The 19,539-nt window shown below is 41.6% G+C and overlaps 1 protein-coding gene across 37 annotated transcripts in view; it reads right to left on the reverse strand.

Moving 5' to 3' along the window:
• Nucleotides 1-19,539, reverse strand: part of LOC136632734 (otogelin-like) — a 157,463-nt gene that overhangs the window by 32,857 nt on the left and 105,067 nt on the right. For 18 of the 37 annotated variants that reach the window (XM_066607835.1, XM_066607832.1, XM_066607867.1 and 15 more), the window contains 24 exons: nucleotides 17,580-17,594; nucleotides 17,338-17,440; nucleotides 14,751-14,797; nucleotides 13,266-13,359; nucleotides 13,054-13,149; nucleotides 12,334-12,383; nucleotides 11,688-11,796; nucleotides 11,484-11,585; nucleotides 11,318-11,352; nucleotides 11,120-11,222; nucleotides 9,716-9,732; nucleotides 9,107-9,121; nucleotides 8,865-8,967; nucleotides 7,029-7,075; nucleotides 6,776-6,869; nucleotides 4,955-5,050; nucleotides 4,234-4,283; nucleotides 3,619-3,727; nucleotides 3,418-3,519; nucleotides 3,252-3,286; nucleotides 3,054-3,156; nucleotides 1,981-1,997; nucleotides 622-636; nucleotides 380-482 (listed from right to left, as the gene is read on the reverse strand). In XM_066607835.1, coding sequence (XP_066463932.1) covers nucleotides 380-482; nucleotides 622-636; nucleotides 1,981-1,997; nucleotides 3,054-3,156; nucleotides 3,252-3,286; nucleotides 3,418-3,519; nucleotides 3,619-3,727; nucleotides 4,234-4,283; nucleotides 4,955-5,050; nucleotides 6,776-6,869; nucleotides 7,029-7,075; nucleotides 8,865-8,967; nucleotides 9,107-9,121; nucleotides 9,716-9,732; nucleotides 11,120-11,222; nucleotides 11,318-11,352; nucleotides 11,484-11,585; nucleotides 11,688-11,796; nucleotides 12,334-12,383; nucleotides 13,054-13,149; nucleotides 13,266-13,359; nucleotides 14,751-14,797; nucleotides 17,338-17,440; nucleotides 17,580-17,594 — 1,660 coding nt within the window. The remainder of the gene's footprint in view (nucleotides 1-379; nucleotides 483-621; nucleotides 637-1,980; nucleotides 1,998-3,053; nucleotides 3,157-3,251; nucleotides 3,287-3,417; nucleotides 3,520-3,618; nucleotides 3,728-4,233; nucleotides 4,284-4,954; nucleotides 5,051-6,775; nucleotides 6,870-7,028; nucleotides 7,076-8,864; nucleotides 8,968-9,106; nucleotides 9,122-9,715; nucleotides 9,733-11,119; nucleotides 11,223-11,317; nucleotides 11,353-11,483; nucleotides 11,586-11,687; nucleotides 11,797-12,333; nucleotides 12,384-13,053; nucleotides 13,150-13,265; nucleotides 13,360-14,750; nucleotides 14,798-17,337; nucleotides 17,441-17,579; nucleotides 17,595-19,539) is intronic. The other 19 variants (XM_066607859.1, XM_066607849.1, XM_066607865.1 and 16 more) reach the window with 17 other exon arrangements.

Here is a 19,539-nt window from a genome sequence, read left to right on the forward strand (position 1 = left end):
AAAAGCATGTAGGTTTATTTATATAAGAGGCACAGGGTAGGGCGTTCCTGGGGGTGTAAAACAGATGGGCGTGTTTTAGTCCTGTTATGCGGCTGTGAAAATCATGACTGCATAACGGGATGAAATAAAACCATTGATTACAATAGTTTCGATTTCACTATCGGGATTCCCACACATTAATACTACGCGTGAGAATGGTAGGGCAGGACCTATCTTCCCGATTTTTTGTTTTCAAGTCCACACTATAGGGCGGAGTTCGAATATTCCCAAAAAAGAAAAAAAAATGGTTCATGTGCTAATATGCTCCGTATCGGTGAGGGTATTAGCGCATGCACCCTTCTGTTTTCGCCCTGAGTGGGAGAAAACATTCTCTACTTACCACATTCATACACTGGACAGCAGAGATCATCCGGGTTTGGTCTCACCAGGACTTTATCCCCGGGGGTGCAGTTGGCTACAGAACATGCATTTATATCACATGGCTGTCGAAGTTAAGAAGTAAGTATTAATGTATCGTCCATCTATACAAGAAATACAAACACTATGCAACTCCAGCTCATCTGTCACTCATGATATTACATGTAAACGCTGATGACCAATATAACATATAATGTTACATACCTTGATAGTTGTAGTCTGTAAGAACATGAAGAAAAATCAGTTATAAATCAAGTCCAAATAATCATTAGGAGTCAGAAAAAAACAACAGATTAATTCACAATGAGGGAGATTCATCAATAGTTTCGTAGGCTGCATGAGTTTATGGTGTACATCACCTGATAAATGTTGTGCCCGTCATTAGGCATGCTGGATACTTTCTCTTATTTAGACCCCTCATGACTGGCTTACATGTACACTAATCTTTCTGCAGGTCTTAAACAGGATATGTGATTTGGACCATCCCTAGCTGTTAGAAGGGTCCGTAGATGGCTTCAGCCCAATTGCAGATTGCTGGGATGTTTAGTATTCAGCTGTAATCTGTTGCAGTAAATTTTCTATTTCCCTGCAGGCGAACTTAAAGTGGTTGTTGGAATTGCAAATTATTGGTACAACTTGCTCCCCATTTGGTAACATAACAAATAGTGATATACTCATCCCTCCCCGCTTCCACTGTATCCCATGGCAGTGCCCGATCCTCCGTGCCTGTGTTTGTTTACAGGCTGATCCTGCCTGGCTAACAGGATGTCATAGGCACTGCAGCCAATAGCAGAGCTCAGTGATCAATCACTGAGCTCTACCATTGACTGCAGAGTCTGTGATGTCCCATAAATAAGCTAGGGTAACCTGTAAACCTGACGTCAGCGGGGAGACCCAGAGCAGCACCACAGGACACAGTGGAGAGAAGTGAGTATATCACTATTCGATATGTTACAGCATGGGGAACAAGTTGTATTGAGAATCCACAACGTGGATAACCCCTTTAAGCATTACACAGTGCCAATTCAAATCAAAGGGTTTCCTGTGTAATACAATATAGGTCCCCCAGAGAGAGAGAGAGAGAGAGAGAGAGACGCTGTTTTAACCACTCTCCAAGAGATGGGGTTCCTCGACAAGGACATTCCTCATTTAATTTAGAATTCCATAATATGACATATTGAAATTGGGTTTCTAAACTAGACAACCTCTTTGGGGAAATGCCAAGATAAAAATCTGCACATGCCAAGAAAAATCAAATTTTATTAAAGTTCATGAAAAAAGACAAGTAGACACACAGACCCCCGACCGGTCCACTGAGAAACAAGCTTCCCCGCTTGTGTCTGACAAGGCAATCTCATTAATAAATGTGACACATTTCACTACTTCTCTTATGCTGCACTACTTTTACTAGAGACTTTCCAAACTAAACATAAACCTGAAAAGTGCCTAAAGCACAAAATAACTTGTAAGTCATTCCATGTACACCTGGGACATTTATGGATTTTAGTTCCGAGATTCAATCATGCAATATATGACATAATAGATGACTAGTAATGTACTTACAGATACAACGGGGGGAACTGGAAAGAAAATGAAAATATGACGTATTATAAGAAAAGCTGTTATGATATAGTAATTTAACCGATTAAGTTGTTTAAAAGATGCAAACTACGTGACTCGGATCTTCCTCTTCAGAGTAACAATACCCTTTGCACATGGGAGTGAATAAGGCATCCACCTATTTCTTCACCATATCCCTTGGAGTGCTGCCTTGTTTGCTTTTTTTATGTATATATAAATGACAGACCGATAGATAGATGGATCGATAGATAGATATGAGATAGATAGATGGATCGATAGATCGATAGATAGATAGATATGAGATAGAGAGATAGATAGATAGATAGATAGATAGATAGATATGAGATAGATAGATAGATAGATAGATAGATAGATAGTTAGATATGAGATAGATAGATATCAGATAGATAGATATTAGATAGATAGATAGATAGATAGATATTAGATAGATAGATAGATAGATAGATAGATATGAGATAGATATGAGATAGATATGAGATAGATAGATAGATAGATAGATAGATAGATAGATAGATAGATAGATAGATAGATAGATAGATAGATAGATAGATAGATAGGAGATAGATAGATAGATGATAGATAGATATGAGATAGATAGATAGATAGTTAGATATGAGATAGATAGATAGATAGATAGATAGATAGATATGAATTGGATAGATATTAGGGCTCCTGCACGCTTGAGTTTTTCTTTCACGTTTTTTTCACGCGATATAGCTGCGTTTTTTTCACGTGATTGTCAATGGGACTTTCTAATGTTAAAAACGCATCGCACAAAAATTACAAAGTACCAACTTGCGATGCGTTTTTAACATTAGAAACTCCTATTGACAATCGTGTGAAAAAAACTCGCAAGAAAAACGCAAGTGTGCAGGAGCCCTTAGATAGATAGATAGATCTACAAATCCTAGATTCCAGTAGATTGTGCCATAGTTTAATCTCAACTACAGAGGGTATAAAAGACATCCTGGCCAACTGAAAGGAGTTCTGGTCCCAACAATTAAAGTTGTTAGTTAACAAACATGAATAATTACCGCAGTCAAATTTCTTGCAGCATGGATTTTCTGCCAACACTTCCACCAAGATGTCATTTCCTCCGCAGACTGTAGCAGGGCAGGTGACACCCGCACACTCACTCTTTAACAAACAAACACACACATTTCAGATCATCTGTTTAATGTTGACACTTATAGCCAATTTAATGAGAAATGTATTGAGATGCATCGGTGTACCTTGGTGGGTGGCGCCGTGGTAGATGGTGGAACAGCTGTCAAAGGACCAAACAGAATTCATTATGGAACATTTACAGTGGGAACATCCTAGCATGAACTCTGTTATTAGGGTCATTATACTCAATCACCTGGGCTAACATCCCACTTATTGGCCATAAGTACTTACGACACTCATATTTTGGGCAGCAGTCAACATCAGGGTCTCCAATTCTTAATGGTGGACTTGAATCACTACAAGTAGGAAGAGGCTCGCAGGTTTCCTGGCATTCTGCAAAGAACCCAGTACATTGATGACTTAGCATAATGTTTGTGAACAATGATTACAGTATATGAGCATATATGAGTATATATAGAATGAAGGACTTACGACATTCATAGTGCAGACAGCATACATCTGCCCATGGGATTTCTACGAGCATAGCACCATTCTTAGTACATATGACTGGCGGCTCACAGAGGACATCTTTGCAGGGTTCCTAAAATTCATGCACAGAAAATATGTGATAATATGATAAACAATGATGAATTATCAAGGATATATATCTAAGACTCCAGTTTTTCACTTATAGTCTAATACTTTGGTTCTAAACCTCTAGTATGTGCACCCCAGGGGGTACAGGGCTGTTTCTATGGAGTACTTGCACCAGCCTTGTGTTGTGCTTTTTACTATGTAGCCAGTCTTGGATTTGCTTTACTGTCATTTATTCAAGATAGTTGCATTGGAAGCACCGAGAAACACCGGTGTAATAGTTCATAAATATTTTATATATAGCTTAGGGCTCATGTCCATGGCCATATTGGTAAAACTATGCGGGTCTTCCCACAGCGTTTTACTGCTGTATGTAAATCCCGGCACTGCTGGCAGAGACTGCATGTGGACAGAAAGTGTACTGTACATGCCCGCGTATCACATGCATCCTAAACCTGTATGTATATTTACACAGACACACACTTATAAAGAAATATTTATGGCCATACGTACATAAGGTGTTGTGGTCCATACTGGAGGAGGTGAAGTTGTTGTTGGAGGCACTAGAAAATAAATTAAAATACTTAGTTCCTGCTTGCTGACATCTTACAATACATTATTAATATTTGCTGGCCACTGACATGACTAATTCTTTAATTGCTCCTATTCTTAGTATATTTGTTTCATAAATCAATAGTTAATGTATAGGTAACACATTTGTATATTGTAGAAGAAAACTGCCTCTTCCCCACTATGCCGGCTATTACACTGTCTGTAACTACTCAGGATCTCTGCACTCACTGTTTCATCATAAATACCCCCTAAAATGAAGCCAGCCCAGCGATCAGCTGATTGCTGCAGATCCAGATTTTTGAAACCTTTGGCAATCAGTAGTTTTCATTGGCGGTTGTAGGCAGCCATACATCCCCCTTGCAGTGCCAGGAGAAATGTCATGTTACGTGGTGGTGGTTCATATACATGGCCATCCATGTAACAGATATATAGGCCAGGTCCACCAGAAAGGGGGGCAGTTTTCATTAGCATCTCTTTCCTATGGCTAATAGAGAGTGAGGGGGGTCCTGATTAGGTGGAAACCCTCTATGATGTCCATATGCACTAACAGGACACATGGAAAGGGGTTCTTATAATCAGACATTCTTATTCCATCAGTAATTTTCGTGCATATTCCATATAAAATCTCTAGAATACTGTAATGATATAAAATAATACTGACGGCATTCGTATCTGGGGCAGCATTCCTTTTCTGGGTCAATTTTCATGATTGGTTTGTTTCCATTACAATATGGAGCAGGAGGACACGGGTCACACACTGTAAAAAAGGACAATCTGTTAATATGAACACTACAATACAAATGTACACTACCGTTCAAAAGTTTGGGGTCACATTGAAATGTCCTTATTTTTGAAGGAAAAGCACTGTACTTTTCAATGAAGATAACTTTAAACTAGTCCTAACTTTAAACAAATGCACTCTATACATTGCTAATGTGGTAAATGACTATTCTAGCTGCAAATGCCTGGTTTTTTGTGCAATATCTACAAAGGTGAATAGAGGCCCATTTCCAGCAACTATCACTCCAGTGTTCTAATGGTACAATGTGTTTCCTCATTGGCTCAGAAGGCTAATTGATGATTAGAAAACCCTTGTGCAATCATGTTCACACATCTGAAAACAGTCTAGCTCGTTACAGAAGCTACAAAACTGACCTTCCTGTGAGCAGATTGAGTTTCTGGAGCATCACATTTGTGGGGTCAATTAAACGCTCAAAATGGCCAGAAAAAGAGAACTTTCATCTGAAACTCGACAGTCTATTCTTGTTCTTAGAAATGAAGGCTATTCCATGCGAGAAATTGCTAAGAAATTGAAGATTTCCTACAACGGTGTGTACTACCCTCTTCAGAGGACAGCACAAACAGGCTCTAACCAGAGTAGAAAAAGAAGTGGGAGGCCGCGTTGCACAACTAAGCAAGAAGATAAGCACATTAGAGTCTTTAGTTTGAGAAACAGACGCCTCACAGGTACCCAACTGGCATCTTCATTAAATAGTACCCGCAAAACACCAGTGTCAACATCTACAGTGAAGAGGCGGCTGCGGGATTTTGGGCTTCAGGGCAGAGTGGCAAAGAAAAAGCCATATCTGAGACTGGCCAATAAAAGAAAAAGATTAAGATGGGCAAAAGAACACAGACATTGGACAGAGGAAGACTGGAAAAAAGTGTTGTGGACGGATGAATCCAAGTTTGAGGTGTTTGGATCACAAAGAAGAACGTTTGTGAGACGCAGAACAAATGAAAAGATGCTGGAAGAATGCCTGACGCCATCTGTTAAGCATGGTGGAGGTAATGTGATGGGCTGGGGTTGCTTTGGTGCTGGTAAGGTGGGAGATTTGTACAGGGTAAAAGGGATTCTGAATAAGGAAGGCTATCACTCCATTTTGCAACGCCATGCCATACCCAGTGGACAGCGCTTGATTGGAACCAATTTCATCCTACAACAGGACAATGACCCTAAACACACCTCCAAATTGTGCAAGAACTATTTACAGCAGAAGCAGGCAGCTGGTATTCTATCGGTAATGGAGTGGCCAGCGCAGTCACCAGATCTGAACCCCATTGAGCTGTTGTGGGAGCAGCTTGACCGTATGGTACGCCAGAAGTGCCCATCCAACCAATCCAACTTGTGGGAGATGCTTCTAGAAGCGTGGGGTGCAATTTCTCAAGCTTACCTCAACAAATTAACAGCTAGAATGTCAAAGGTGTGCAATGCTGTAATTGCTGCAAAAGGAGGATTCTTTGACGAAAGCAAAGTTTGATGTAAAAACAATGTTATTTCAAATACAAATCATTATTTCTAACCTTGTCAATGTCTTGACTCTATTTTCTATTCATTTCACAACGCATGGTGGTGAATAAGTGTGACTTTTCATGGAAAACACAAAATTGTTTGGGTGACCCCAAACTTTTGAACGGTAGTGTATGTCTTGGATGCCATTGTGAAATGGTGCAAGGGTCTAACAGATATACAATAACTTACCACATATAGCACAGCAAGCACCCTCCAACCCCATGATTGTGTTAGCTCCTTCCTTGTCACAAGCAGAGGTTGGGCAAACAACATTCTCACATGCCTATAAATGAAATAGTGATCAGTGCTATCCTAAACATGTATGTGTGTATATATATGTGTGTGTGTGTATATATAATATATATATATATATATATATATATATATATATACTGTATATATACACACACACTTATAAAGGAGTATTTATTGCTATACATACATAAGCTGTTGTGGTCCATACTGGAGGAGGTGAAGTTGTTGTTGGCACTATAAAATAAAGTAGAGACTTAGTTCCTACTTGCTGATGTCTTAGGCTGGGTTCACACAAAGCGGATTTCCAGTGGAATTCTCGCGGATTGGCCGCACCGAAAATCTGTGGGAATTCCGCTGGAAAAAGCGCAGATGCAGGTTCTGGATCGGCTTCACCACCTGTATTTCCGCTGTGGCTGTTTCTCTTTATAAAGAGGCTGCTGCGGAAAAAAAAAGAATTGACGTGCTGCGTCTTTAATTTCCGCGCCGCATGGCCGTTTCCACGCGGTTTGGCCGCAATGGATTGGCCGCAGCGTGTGGATAAGATTTTTGCAAAATCTCGTCCATTTTGTTGGCTAATCGCAGGAATAGGAGCCGCATGCAAATTTCCGTGCAGAAAATCAATAGTTAATGTATAGGTAATAAACTAATATCTTGTTGAAGAAAACTGCCTCTTCCCCACTATTACACTGTCTATAACTACTCAGGATCTCTGCACTCACTGAAAAACCAGACAGAAGGCATGAAAGAGTTTGGACTTTTTTGCACCCACCAAGAGATCATACTATAATACATATACCGTGTTCCCCCGAAAATAAGACCTTGTCTTACATAAATTTTTGCCCCAAAACGGTAGTAGGTCTAATTTTCGGGGGATTTCTTATACTTATCAAGCAGGCTCGGTGCAGGTCCAGGTTACTCACACTCCTCTTCATTGCTCCAGCGTGCTTCCTGCAGTCCACAGTGCTCATACAACATCACTTTCTGGTTACCAGATTCATAAATCTCACCTCTGCAACGTGATGGCTGTTGATTGGTTCTTCGACCGCGGCTCAGCCAATCAATGCAGCGCTGATTGATCCAGTGCTGAAATGACTGGCTGAGCAGCGGTTGATGAACCAATCAACAGACATCGCCTCCTGGAGGTGGGATTTATGAACTTCGTAACCAGAAAGTGATGTTTTACGAGTGCCGAGGACTGTGGGAAGCGTGCATGCTGAAGCTATGAAGAGAAGTGGGAGGGACTTGGACTGAGCATGCCAGCTAAATGTTTTTTTCTTTAATTTAGTGTAGCTAGGGCTTATGTTTAGGGTAGGGCTTATATTTCAAGCCTCCACGAAAATTTGGCAAGAGCTTATTTTCCAGGTAGGTCTTATTTTCAGGAAAACAGGGTATCAGAGCTGCAGAGAGACATTTCTCCAGCTGAATAGATAATCATCTACTAATGATGTACTATCTCACATCACAGCTTGATTGGGAATGGCACTGGTCACACGCTTTACACAAAACGCCCTAAATGCTCTGTGATGACTGTATCAGTCCAGGTGGGGGGCAGTTCTCATAACTCGAAGCAGAGCAGATACTTGATTACAGTTTTGGATTGGGGAGTTCATTGGGAGATCACTCAAGCCACTGACCAGAATCCTCTGCTGGTTCATTAGAAGCATGCACAGACTTGTGAACTGAGGCACAGGGTAGGACGTTCCTGGGGGCTTAAACAGATGGGCGTATTTTAGTCCCATAATGCAGCTGTGAAAATCACGGCTGCATAACAGGATGAAACGAAACCATTGATTTCAGTGGTTTAGTTTCCGCTATAGGGATTCCCGTGCTTTAATACTACGTGCGATAAAGATAGGGCAGGACCTATCTTCCCGCAATTTTTTTTTTTCAAATTCGAGTTTGTATACTCCGAAAAAACAAACAAACCCTGCTTCATGTGCTAATATGCTCCGTATCGGTGAGGGTATTAGCGCATGCACCCTTCTGTTTTTGCCCTGAGTGGGAGAAAATATTCTCTACTTACCACATTCATACACTGGACAGCAGAGATCATCCGGGTTTGGTCTCACCAGGACTTTATCCCCGGGGGTGCAGTTGGCTACAGAACATGCATTTATATCACATGGCTGTCAAAGTTAAGAAGTAAGTATTAATGTATCATCCATCTATACAAGAAATACAAACACTATGCAACTCCAGCTCATCTGTCACTCATGATATAACATGTAAACGCTGATGACCCATATAACATATAATGTTACATACCTTGATAGTTGTAGTCTGTAAAACATGAAGAAAAACGAGTTATAAATTAAGTCCAAATAATCATTAGGAGTCAGAAAAAACAACAGCGCCCATTCAAATAAATGGGTTTCCTGTGTAATACAAGATAGGTCCCCCAGAGAGAGAGGCGCTCTTTTAACCAAGAGATGGGGTTCCTGGACAGAGGACATTCATCATTTAATTCAGAATGCCATAATATGACATATGGCGATGGGGTTTCTAAACTAGACAACCTCTTTGGGAAAAAGATAAGATTGAAATCTGGACATGCCAAGAAAAATCAAGTCTTATTAAAGTCCATGTAAAAAGATAAATAGACACACAGACACCCGACCAATCCCACTGAGAAACAAGCTTCCTTGTTTGTGTCTGACTAGGCAATCTCTTTAATAAATGTGACACATTTCACTACTTCTCTTATGCTGCACTACTTTTACTAGACACTTTCCAAACTAAACATAAACCTGAAAAGTGCCTAAAACACAAAATACATTTTAAGTCATTCCATGTACACCCGGGATATTTATGGATTTTACCCCAAGATTCAATCATGCAATATATGACAAAATAGATGACTAGTAATATACTTACAGATACAACCGGGGGAACTGGAAAGAAAACAAAAATAATAATGTGTTATAAGAAAAGCTGGTGTGATATAGTAATTTAACCCATTAGGTTCTTTAAAAATTGCAAATTATATGACTGTGATCTTCCTCTTCAGAGTCAATACACTTTGCACATGTGATTGAATGAAGGCCCATTTACATGAATAGATTATATCGTTCAAAAGTCTTTGAAACGATGGCATATGAGTGATAATCATTGCGTGTAAACGCTGTCATCATTCTCTTTTCGGCTGAATGATGATTTTAAGGTGAGCTTAAAATCCATTGTTAAACCGGAGAAATAAAAGGGACTGCATGCTGCGTTCTGCACGGGAGTCGGAGACTACATTGTATTCTGCCGACAGTCCATGTGAGAACAATGCAGCTGCTTGCAGTTGTTTGCAGAGCTCAGAACACACACTGTGCTCTGCAAACAGCTCCTGTAGGCCGTTTTACATGCAAATGAAGCTGATAAAGTGTTACTGGACATTAGTGTCCATTAACACTTCATGTAAAACAATCGCTAAGACTGTCAATATGTCAATCGTTTAAAAGATTGTCTTTGCGTGTAAATGGGCTCTAAGTCGTCCACCTATTTTGTTTACCATATCCTTGAAGTGCTGCCTTTTTTACTTCTTTTATGCAAATATAAGAAAAACTGGTAAATAGAAAGATAGACAGACATGAGATGGAGAGGGAAAAACATTTGGATGATAGATAGATAGATAGATAGATAGATAGATAGATAGATAGATAGATAGATAGATAGATAGATAGGAGATAGATAGATAGATATGAGATAGATAGATAGATAGATAGATAGATAGATAGATAGGAGATAGATAGATAGATAGATAGATAGATAGATAGATAGATAGATAGATAGATAGATAGGAGATAGATAGATAGATAGATATGAGATAGATAGATAGATAGATAGGAGATAGATAGATAGATATGAGATAGATAGATAGATAGATAGATAGATAGGAGATAGATAGATAGATAGATAGATAGATAGATAGATAGATAGATAGATAGATAGGTATGAGATAGATAGATAGATAGATATGAGATAGATAGATAGATATGAGATAGATAGATAGATAGATATGAGATAGATAGATAGATAGATAGATAGATAGATAGATAGATAGATAGATAGATAGATATGAGATAGATAGATAGATATGAGATAGATGAGATAGATAGATAGATATTAGATAGATAGATAGATAGATAGATAGATATGAGATAAATAGATCTACAAGTTCTAGATTCCAGTAGATTGTGCCAACTACAGAGAGTATAAAAGACATTCTGGCTAACTAAAAGGAGTTCTGGTCACAACAATTAAAGTTGTTAGTTAACAAACATGAATAATTACCGCAGTCAAATTTCTTGCAGCATGGATTTTCTGCCAACACTTCCACCAAGATGTCATTTCCTCCACAGACTGTAGCAGGGCAGGTGACACCCGCACACTCACTCTTTAACAAACAAACACATACATTTCAGATCATCTTTTGAATGTTGACACTTATAGCCAATTTAATGAGAAATGTATTGCGATGCATCGGTGTACCTTGGTGGGTGGCGCCGTGGTAGATGGTGGAACAGCTGTCAAAGGACCAAACAGAATTCATTATGGAACATTTACAGTGGAAACATCCTAGCATGAACTCTGTTATTAGGGTCATTATACTCTATCACCGGGGCTAACATCCCACTTATTGGCCATAAGTACTTACGACACTCATATTTTGGGCAGCAGTCAACATCAGGGTCTCCAATTCTTAAAGGTGGACTTGAATCACTACAAGTAGGAAGAGGCTCGCAGGTTTCCTGGCATTCTGCAAAAAAACAAACAGTACATTAATTATTTGGCATAATGTTTGTAAACAATGATTACAGTATATGAGCATATTTGAGTATATATAGAATGAAGGACTTACGACATTCATAGTGCAGACAGCATACATCTGCCCATGGGATTTCTACGAGGATAGCACCATTCTTAGTACATATGACTGGCGGCTCACAGAGGACATCTTTGCAGGGTTCCTAAAATTCATACACAAAAAATATGTGATAATATGAAATACAATGATGAATTATCAAGGATATATATATATATATATATATATATATATATGTATATATATAAGACTTCAGTTTTTCGCTTATAGTCTAATATTTTGGTTCTAAACTTCTAGTATGTGCACCCCAGGGGGTACAGGGCTGTTTCTATGGAGTACTTGCACCAGCCTTGTGTTGTGCTTTTTACTATGTACCGCAGTCTTGGATGTGCTTTATTGTCATTTATTCAAAATAGTTGCATTGGAAGCACCGAGAAACACTGATGTAATAGTTCATAAATAATTTATATAGCTTAGGGCTCATGTCCATGGCCATATTGGTAAAACTATGCATGTCTCTCCGCAGCGTTTTACCGTTGTATGTAAATACCAGCTCTACCGGCAGAGACTGCATATGGGCAGCAAGTGTACTGTACATGTCCGTGTATCACACGTATCCTAAACATGTATGTATATTTAGATAGACACACACTTATAAAGAAGTATTTATGGCCATACTTACATAAGCTGTTGTAGTCCATACTGGAGGAGGTGAAGTTGTTGTTGGAGGCACTAGAAAATAAATTAAAATACTTAGTTCCTGCTTGTTGACATCTTACAAAACATTATTAATATTGGCTAGCCAATGACATGAATAATTCTTTAATTGCTCCTATTCTTAATATATTTTTTCCATTAATCAATATTTAATGTATAGGTAATAAACTTATATCTTGTCAAAGAAAACTGTCTCTTCCCCACTGTGCCCGGCTATTACACTGTCTGTAATTACTCAGGATCTCTGCACTCACTGTTTCATCATAAATACCCCCTAAAATGAAGCCAGCCCAGCGATCAGCTGATTGCTGCAGATCCAGATTTCTGAAACTTTTGGCAATCAGTGGTTTTCATTGGCGGTTGTAGGCAGCCATACATCCCCCTTGCAGTGCTAGGAGAAATGTCATGTTACATGGTAGTGATTCATATACATGGCCATCCATGTAACAGATATATAGGCCAGTTTCACCAGAAAGGGGGGCAGTTTTCATTAGCATCTCTTTCCTATGGCTAATAGAGAGGGAGGGGGGTCCTGATTAGGTGGAAACCCTCTATGATGTCCATAGGCACTAACAGGACACATGGAAAGGGGTTCTTATAATCAGACATTCTTATTCCATCAGTAATTTTTGTGCATATTCTATAAAATCTCTATAATACTGCTATGATATAAAATAATACTGACGGCATTCGTATCTGGGGCAGCATTCCTTTTCTGGGTCAATTTTCATGATTGGTTTGTTTCCATTACAATATGGAGCAGGAGGACACGGGTCACACACTGTAAAAAAGGACAATCTGTTAATGTGAACGCTACAATACAGATACAATACAACTATATCTTTTGGATGCTATTGTGAAATGGTGCAAGGGTCCAACAGATATACAATAACTTACCACATATAGCACAGCAAGCTCCCTCCAACCCCATGATTGTGCTAGCTCCTTCCTTGTCACAAGCAGAGGTTGGGCAAACAACATTTTCACATGCCTACAAATGAAATAGTGATCAGTGCTATCCTAAGGCCTTGGTCACACGGGTGTTTTTTCGTGCGATTTGTAGATCGCATGGCGGATGTGCATCCGCAAATCGCGTGACCGGGGCCGAAGATTCAACGAAAAATCTGCAGCTAGCAGCATTTTCGGCAAAAAGGCCCAGCGCTGCCCGCTATTCTCCTCCACAGCTGGGGCAGAGGAGAATGATGTTCGCCCATTGAATTCAATGGAGCCGGCAATACAGCCGGTTCCATTGAAAGCAATGGGCTGCCGGCGAGCGCGGGATGAATTTTCGGGAAGGGCTTAAAAAAATATAAGCCCTTCCCTGAAAACCATCCTATAATGTGTAAAAAAAAAGGATACTCATCTTTTCCCTGCAGACGGAGTTCAGTCGCGTCCAGCCGGCAGTTCTCCTGAACTGCTCTGTGTAGTATTCAACAGCCGGGGTTTTAAAATCCCCGCCTGCTGAATGGGCTGCCTCTGATTGGTCACAGCCATCACCAATCAGAGGCAGCTTTTACTCACCTATTCATGAATTCATGAATGGGTAAGTGAGTGCTGCCTCTGATTGGCTGAGCCCAGAGACCAATCAGAGGCAGCTCTCAGCTGTCATTCAATAGCTGAGAGCTGCCTCTGATTGGTCTCTGCGCTTAGCCAAGCAGAGGCAGCACTCACTTACCCATTCAGTGAGGGCTGTGACCAATCAGATGCAGCCCATTCAGCAGGCGGGGATTTTAAATCCCCGGCTGCTGAATACTACTCAGAGCAGTTCAGGAGAACTGCCGGTTGGACGCGGCTGAACTCCGTCTGCAGGGAAAAGGTGAGTATACTTTTTTTTTTATTTTTACACAATTTAGGATGGTTTCCAGGGAAGGGCTTAAATTTTAAAGCCCTTCCCAAAAATTCAGCCCGCGCTCGCCAGCAGCCCATTGCTTTCAATGGAGCCGGCTGTATTGCCGGCTCCATTGAATTCAATGGGCGAACATCGTTCTTCTCTGCCACAGCTGTTACAGCTGTGGCAGCGGAGAACGATCTTTATAGTATATGTTCTCAATGGGGTCAGCGCTGCTGCCGCCAGCCCCATTGAGCGCATATATAAAACACAAGGAATCGCAGAATGCAGATAGGCGCGTTCTGCGAATCGTTGTGTCCTATAATTTATCGCAAATCCGCATAAAAAGCGGACATGTGACCGATCCCATTGCGAAGCATTGGGTCTATACATGCGCAGATTGCATGCGCAAATCGCGCGAAAAAACGCCGGTCTGACCGAGGCCTAAACATCTTTGTATATATATGTGTGTGTGTGTATATATATATATATATATATATATATATATATATATAGACACACACTTATAAAGGAGTATTTATTACCATACATACATAAGGTGTTGTGGTCCATACTGGAGGAGGTGAAGTTGTTGTTGGCACTATAAAATAAAATCAAATACTTAGTTCCTGATTGTTGACGTCTTACAATTGGAGATGAGCGAGCACATTTGGATAAGCCTCGCTCTTCTCGAGTATCTGCATTCTTGTCCGAGCGTGCTCAGGGGGTCGGCAGGGAGGAGGAGAGGGAGACCCCCCCCCGAGGCTTGCTCGAGTAACCGGCTTATCCGAGCATGCTCGCTCATCTCCACTTACAACACATTATTAATACTAGACTGAACCGATGTTCGCAACGTGAACATAAAATATTTGGAAAAGTGGTTATTGTGAAACTCCCCTCTTTCTTTTTCCATGCCTTCTGCTCTCCTCCCTCTCTCTCTCTTCCTCTCCCTCCACCCTCTCCATGCCACTTCTCTCTCCCCATTTCTCCATGTCGCGTCTCTCCCCGTCTCTCCATGCCACTTCTTTTTTCCCCGCCCCCCTATGCGGCTTCTCTTCCCTCTCTCCATGCCGCTTCTCTTCCCCCTTCTCCATGACACTTCTCTTTTTCCCCCTCTTCATGCCACTTCTCTTCTCCCTCTCCATGCTGCTTCTCTTCCTTTTCCTCTCCATGCCAATTCTATTCCCCACTCCATGCAGCTTCTCTCCCCACCTTCATGCTGCTTATCTTCCCCCTTCCCATGCTGCTTCTCTTCCCCCCTCTATTCCGCTTCTCTTTTCTCCCCATCTCTCCATGCCGCTTCTCTTTTCCCTGTCCCTCCATGCCGCTTCTCTTCTCCCTTCTCCGTGCTACTTCTCTCCCCTCCTCCATGCTGCTTCTCTTCCCCCCTCTCATGTCGCTTCTCTTCCCCCCTCTCCATCCCCCTTCTCTCCCCCCTCTCCATGTGGCTTCTATTCTCCTTCCTCTTCATGCCACTTCTCTCCCCAACCCTCCATGCTGCTTCTCTTCCTCCCCTCCATGCAGCTTCTCTCCCCCCTCCATGCCACTTATCTTCCCCCTCCACATGCCGCTTCTCTTTCCCCCCTCTCCATGCCGCTTCTCTTTCCCCCCTTCATGCTGCATTTCTCCCCCCTTCTGCATGCCACTTCTCAACCCCCCCTTCCCATTCATGCTGCTTCCACCACCCCCTCCGGTGTGTGTGTGTCTGTATCTCTCACCATCACTTCAATCTCTCTCCGGTGCTTCAGCCAGCAGTGACGTTCATAGCCATGCGACAGTGAGGGAGAGAAACGTCGTTCGACTATAAACATCGCTTAGCAGTGATTATACAGTCCTGTCAGCTCCTGGCTGTGCTCCGGCCCGAAGGTAAGACAGGGAGGTAGTGTATCTGTGTCTCTGTACAAGTGTGCGTATCTGTGTCTGTGCATCTGTCACTTCTTTCATAGCAGCGCTCCAGCCCAGCAGGGACATTCATAGTCTTCTAGAGAGAGACGTCGCAAGACTATGAATGTCGCTTAGCAACGCTTGAATCTACATAACAGCAAATGCTGGCTGAAGCGCTGCTATACTTAACATGGGGAACTTTGACGGGGCCCGACGGGTCACTGATCGTACCCGCCTTAAATGTTTGGATTTTATGGCTCTGGTCAGCATTGAAGGAATTGAATTACTGCAAATTATCCTCTTAAGGTGAGGCAGACTGGTCAAAATGTGGTGCAAGAAAAAGCATGTAGGTTTATTTATATTAGATTTGCTGGCCAATGACATGAATAATGATTTAATTGCTCCTATTCTTAATATTTTTTTTCATAAATCAATAGTTAATGTATAGGTAACACATTTGTATATTGTAAAAGAAAACTGCCTCTTTCGCACTATGCTGGCTATTACACTGTCTGTAACTACTCAGGATCTCTGCACCCACTGAAAAACCAGATATAAGGCATGAAAGAGGTTGGAGGTTTTAGTCTCATCAAGGAATCATACTATAGTACACATATCAGAGCTGCAGGGAGACATTTCTCTGGCTGAAGAGATTGTCTACTAAGGATGTACTATCTCATATCAGAGCTTGATGGGGAATGGCAGCGGTCAGACTTTTCATGTATAATGACCAAATACTCTATAGTTGCTCTATCTGTCTAGGGAAGGGGGGCAGTTCACATGCCACAAAGCAGAGCAGATACTTGATTACAGTTTTGGATTGGGGAGATCATTGATAGCGCACTCAAGCCACTGACCAGAATCCTCTGCTGGTTCATTAGAAGCATGCGCAGATTTGTGAACTGAGGCACAGGGTAGGGCATTCCTGGGGGCGTAAAACAGATGGGCGTGTTTTAGTCCTGTTATGCGGCTGTGAAAATCATGACTGCATAACGGGATGAAACAAAACCATTGATTTCAATAGTTTTGTTTTCACTATCGGGATTCCCGCAAATTAATACTACGCGTGAGAAAGATACGGCAGGACCTATCTTCCCGATTTTTTGTTTTCAAATTTACGTTATAGTGCGGAGTTCGAATATTCCCAAAAAAAAAAAAAAAATGGTTCATGTGCTAATATGCTCCATAGCGGCGAGTGTATTATTGTATGCACCCATCTGTTTTTGCCCTGAGTGGGAGGAAATATTCTCCACTTACCACATTCATACACTGGACAGCAGAGATCATCCGGGTTTTGTCTCACCAGGACTTTATCCCCGGGGGTGCAGTTGGCTACAGAACATGCATTTATATCACATGGCTGTCAAAGTTAAGAAGTAAGTATTAATGTATCATCCATCTATACAAGAAATACAAACACTATGCAACTCCAGCTCATCTGTCACTCATGATATAACATGTAAACGCTGATGACCCATATAACATATAATGTTACATACCTTCATAGTTGTAGTCTGTAAAAACATGGAGAAAATCGAGTTATAAATCAAGTGCAAATAATCATTAGGAGTAGGGATGAGCGAGTATACTCGCTAAGGCACTACTCGCTCGAGTAATGTGCTTTAGCCGAGTATCTCCCTGCTCATCCCTGAAGATTCGGGAGCCGCCGCGGAGCGGGGAGCTGCGGGGGAGAGCGGGGAGGAATGGAGGGGAGATCTCTCTCTCCCTCTCTCCCGCCCGCTCTCCCCTGCTCCCCGCCGCGACTCACCTGTCAGCTGCGGCGGCCCCCGAATCTTTAGCCCCGAGCACAGCGATACTCGGCTAAAGCACATTACTCGAGCGAGTAGTGCCTTAGCGAGTATACTCGCTCATCCCTAATTAGGAGTCAGAAAAAACAACAGAGGAATTCACAATGAGGGAGATTCATCAATACTGCATGAGTTTATGGGGTACATCACCTGATAAATGTTGTGCCCGTCATTAGGCATGCTGGATACTTTCTCTGATTTAGACCCCTCATGACTGGCTTACATGTACACTAATCTTTATGCAGGTCTTAAACAGGATATGTGCTGTGGACCATCGCTAGCTGTTAGAAGGATCCCTAGATGGCTACAGTCCAATTGCAAATTGTCCCCTTTGCTCAGACCTTCAGTATTCAGGTGTAATCTGTTGCAGTAAATGTTTTACTTTCCTGCAGGGAAACTTAAAGGGATTGTGAGGGTTGTAGGTTCTCGGTACAACTTGTTCCCTATAAAGGTAAAGTAACAAATAGTGATATACTCATCCCTCCCCGCGCCCGCTGTATCCCATGCCAGTGCCCGATCCTCCGTGCCTGTGTTTGTTTATAGGCTGCAATCCCACCTGGCTAACAGGATGTCACAGACACTGCAGCCAATAGCAGAGCTCAGTGATCAGTCACTGAGATCCACCATTGGCTACAGCACTTGTGATGTATCATAAATAAGCTAGGGTAACCTGTAAACCTGACGTCAGCGGGGAGACCCATACCAGCACCACAGGACACAGTGGGAGTGGGGAGAGGTGAGTATATCACTATGTGTTATGTTGCCGCATAGGGAACAAGTTGTATCAAGACCCTACAACTTGGATAACCCCTTTAAGCATTACACAGTGCCCACTCAAATAAATGGGTTTCCTGTGTAATACGAGATAGGTCCCCCAGAGAGAGACGCTCTTATAGCCACTCTCCAAGAGATGGGGTTCCTGGACAGAGGACACACCTCATTTAATTCAGAATTCCATAATATCACATATGGAAATAGGGTTTCTAAACTAGACAATCTCTTTGGGGTAATAAGATAAAAATCTGCACATGCCAAGAAAAATCAAGTTTTATTAAAGTCCATGTAAAAAGATAAATAGACACACAGATCCCCGACTGTTCCCACTGAGAAACAAGCTTCCTTGTTTGTGTCTGACTAGACAATCTCTTTCATAAATGTGACACATTTTACTACTTCTCTTAAGGAACATTTAAACACAATGATTATCGCTTAAAAGATGGCTTTTGAGTGATAATCATTGTGCCGAAATGTGCCCATCTTTCAGTTTTCTGCCGAACGATGGTTTTCAGTTCTGCTTGAAAATCATCCTTCAGAAGAACAGCTGATAAACAGGACTGCACTCTGTGTTCTGCTGGGGGAGAGCTGATTACAGCTGATTGCTTTGTCTCAGCTGTCAGCTCTACTGGCAGAACAGCTGATAAGCAGGACCACATGCTGTGGCTGCTGTCCATGGTGCTGAATTCTCCACAGGGAGCTAGAGATTACATTGTTTTCTCTTAGCAGCCCATGGCTGAACAATGGAGCTAATTACAGAGGTCAAACCTTTTGCTGAGTTCTGTAACAGCTTTTGCAATCTTTTGAAAGATTATCTGTGTGTGTAAATGGGCCTTTAAGTCACACTACTTTTACTACACATTTTCCAAACTAAACA

This window comes from Eleutherodactylus coqui, chromosome 6 (assembly GCF_035609145.1).
Source record: "Eleutherodactylus coqui strain aEleCoq1 chromosome 6, aEleCoq1.hap1, whole genome shotgun sequence".
In the NCBI taxonomy this organism is placed as follows: Eukaryota; Metazoa; Chordata; class Amphibia; order Anura; family Eleutherodactylidae; genus Eleutherodactylus; species Eleutherodactylus coqui.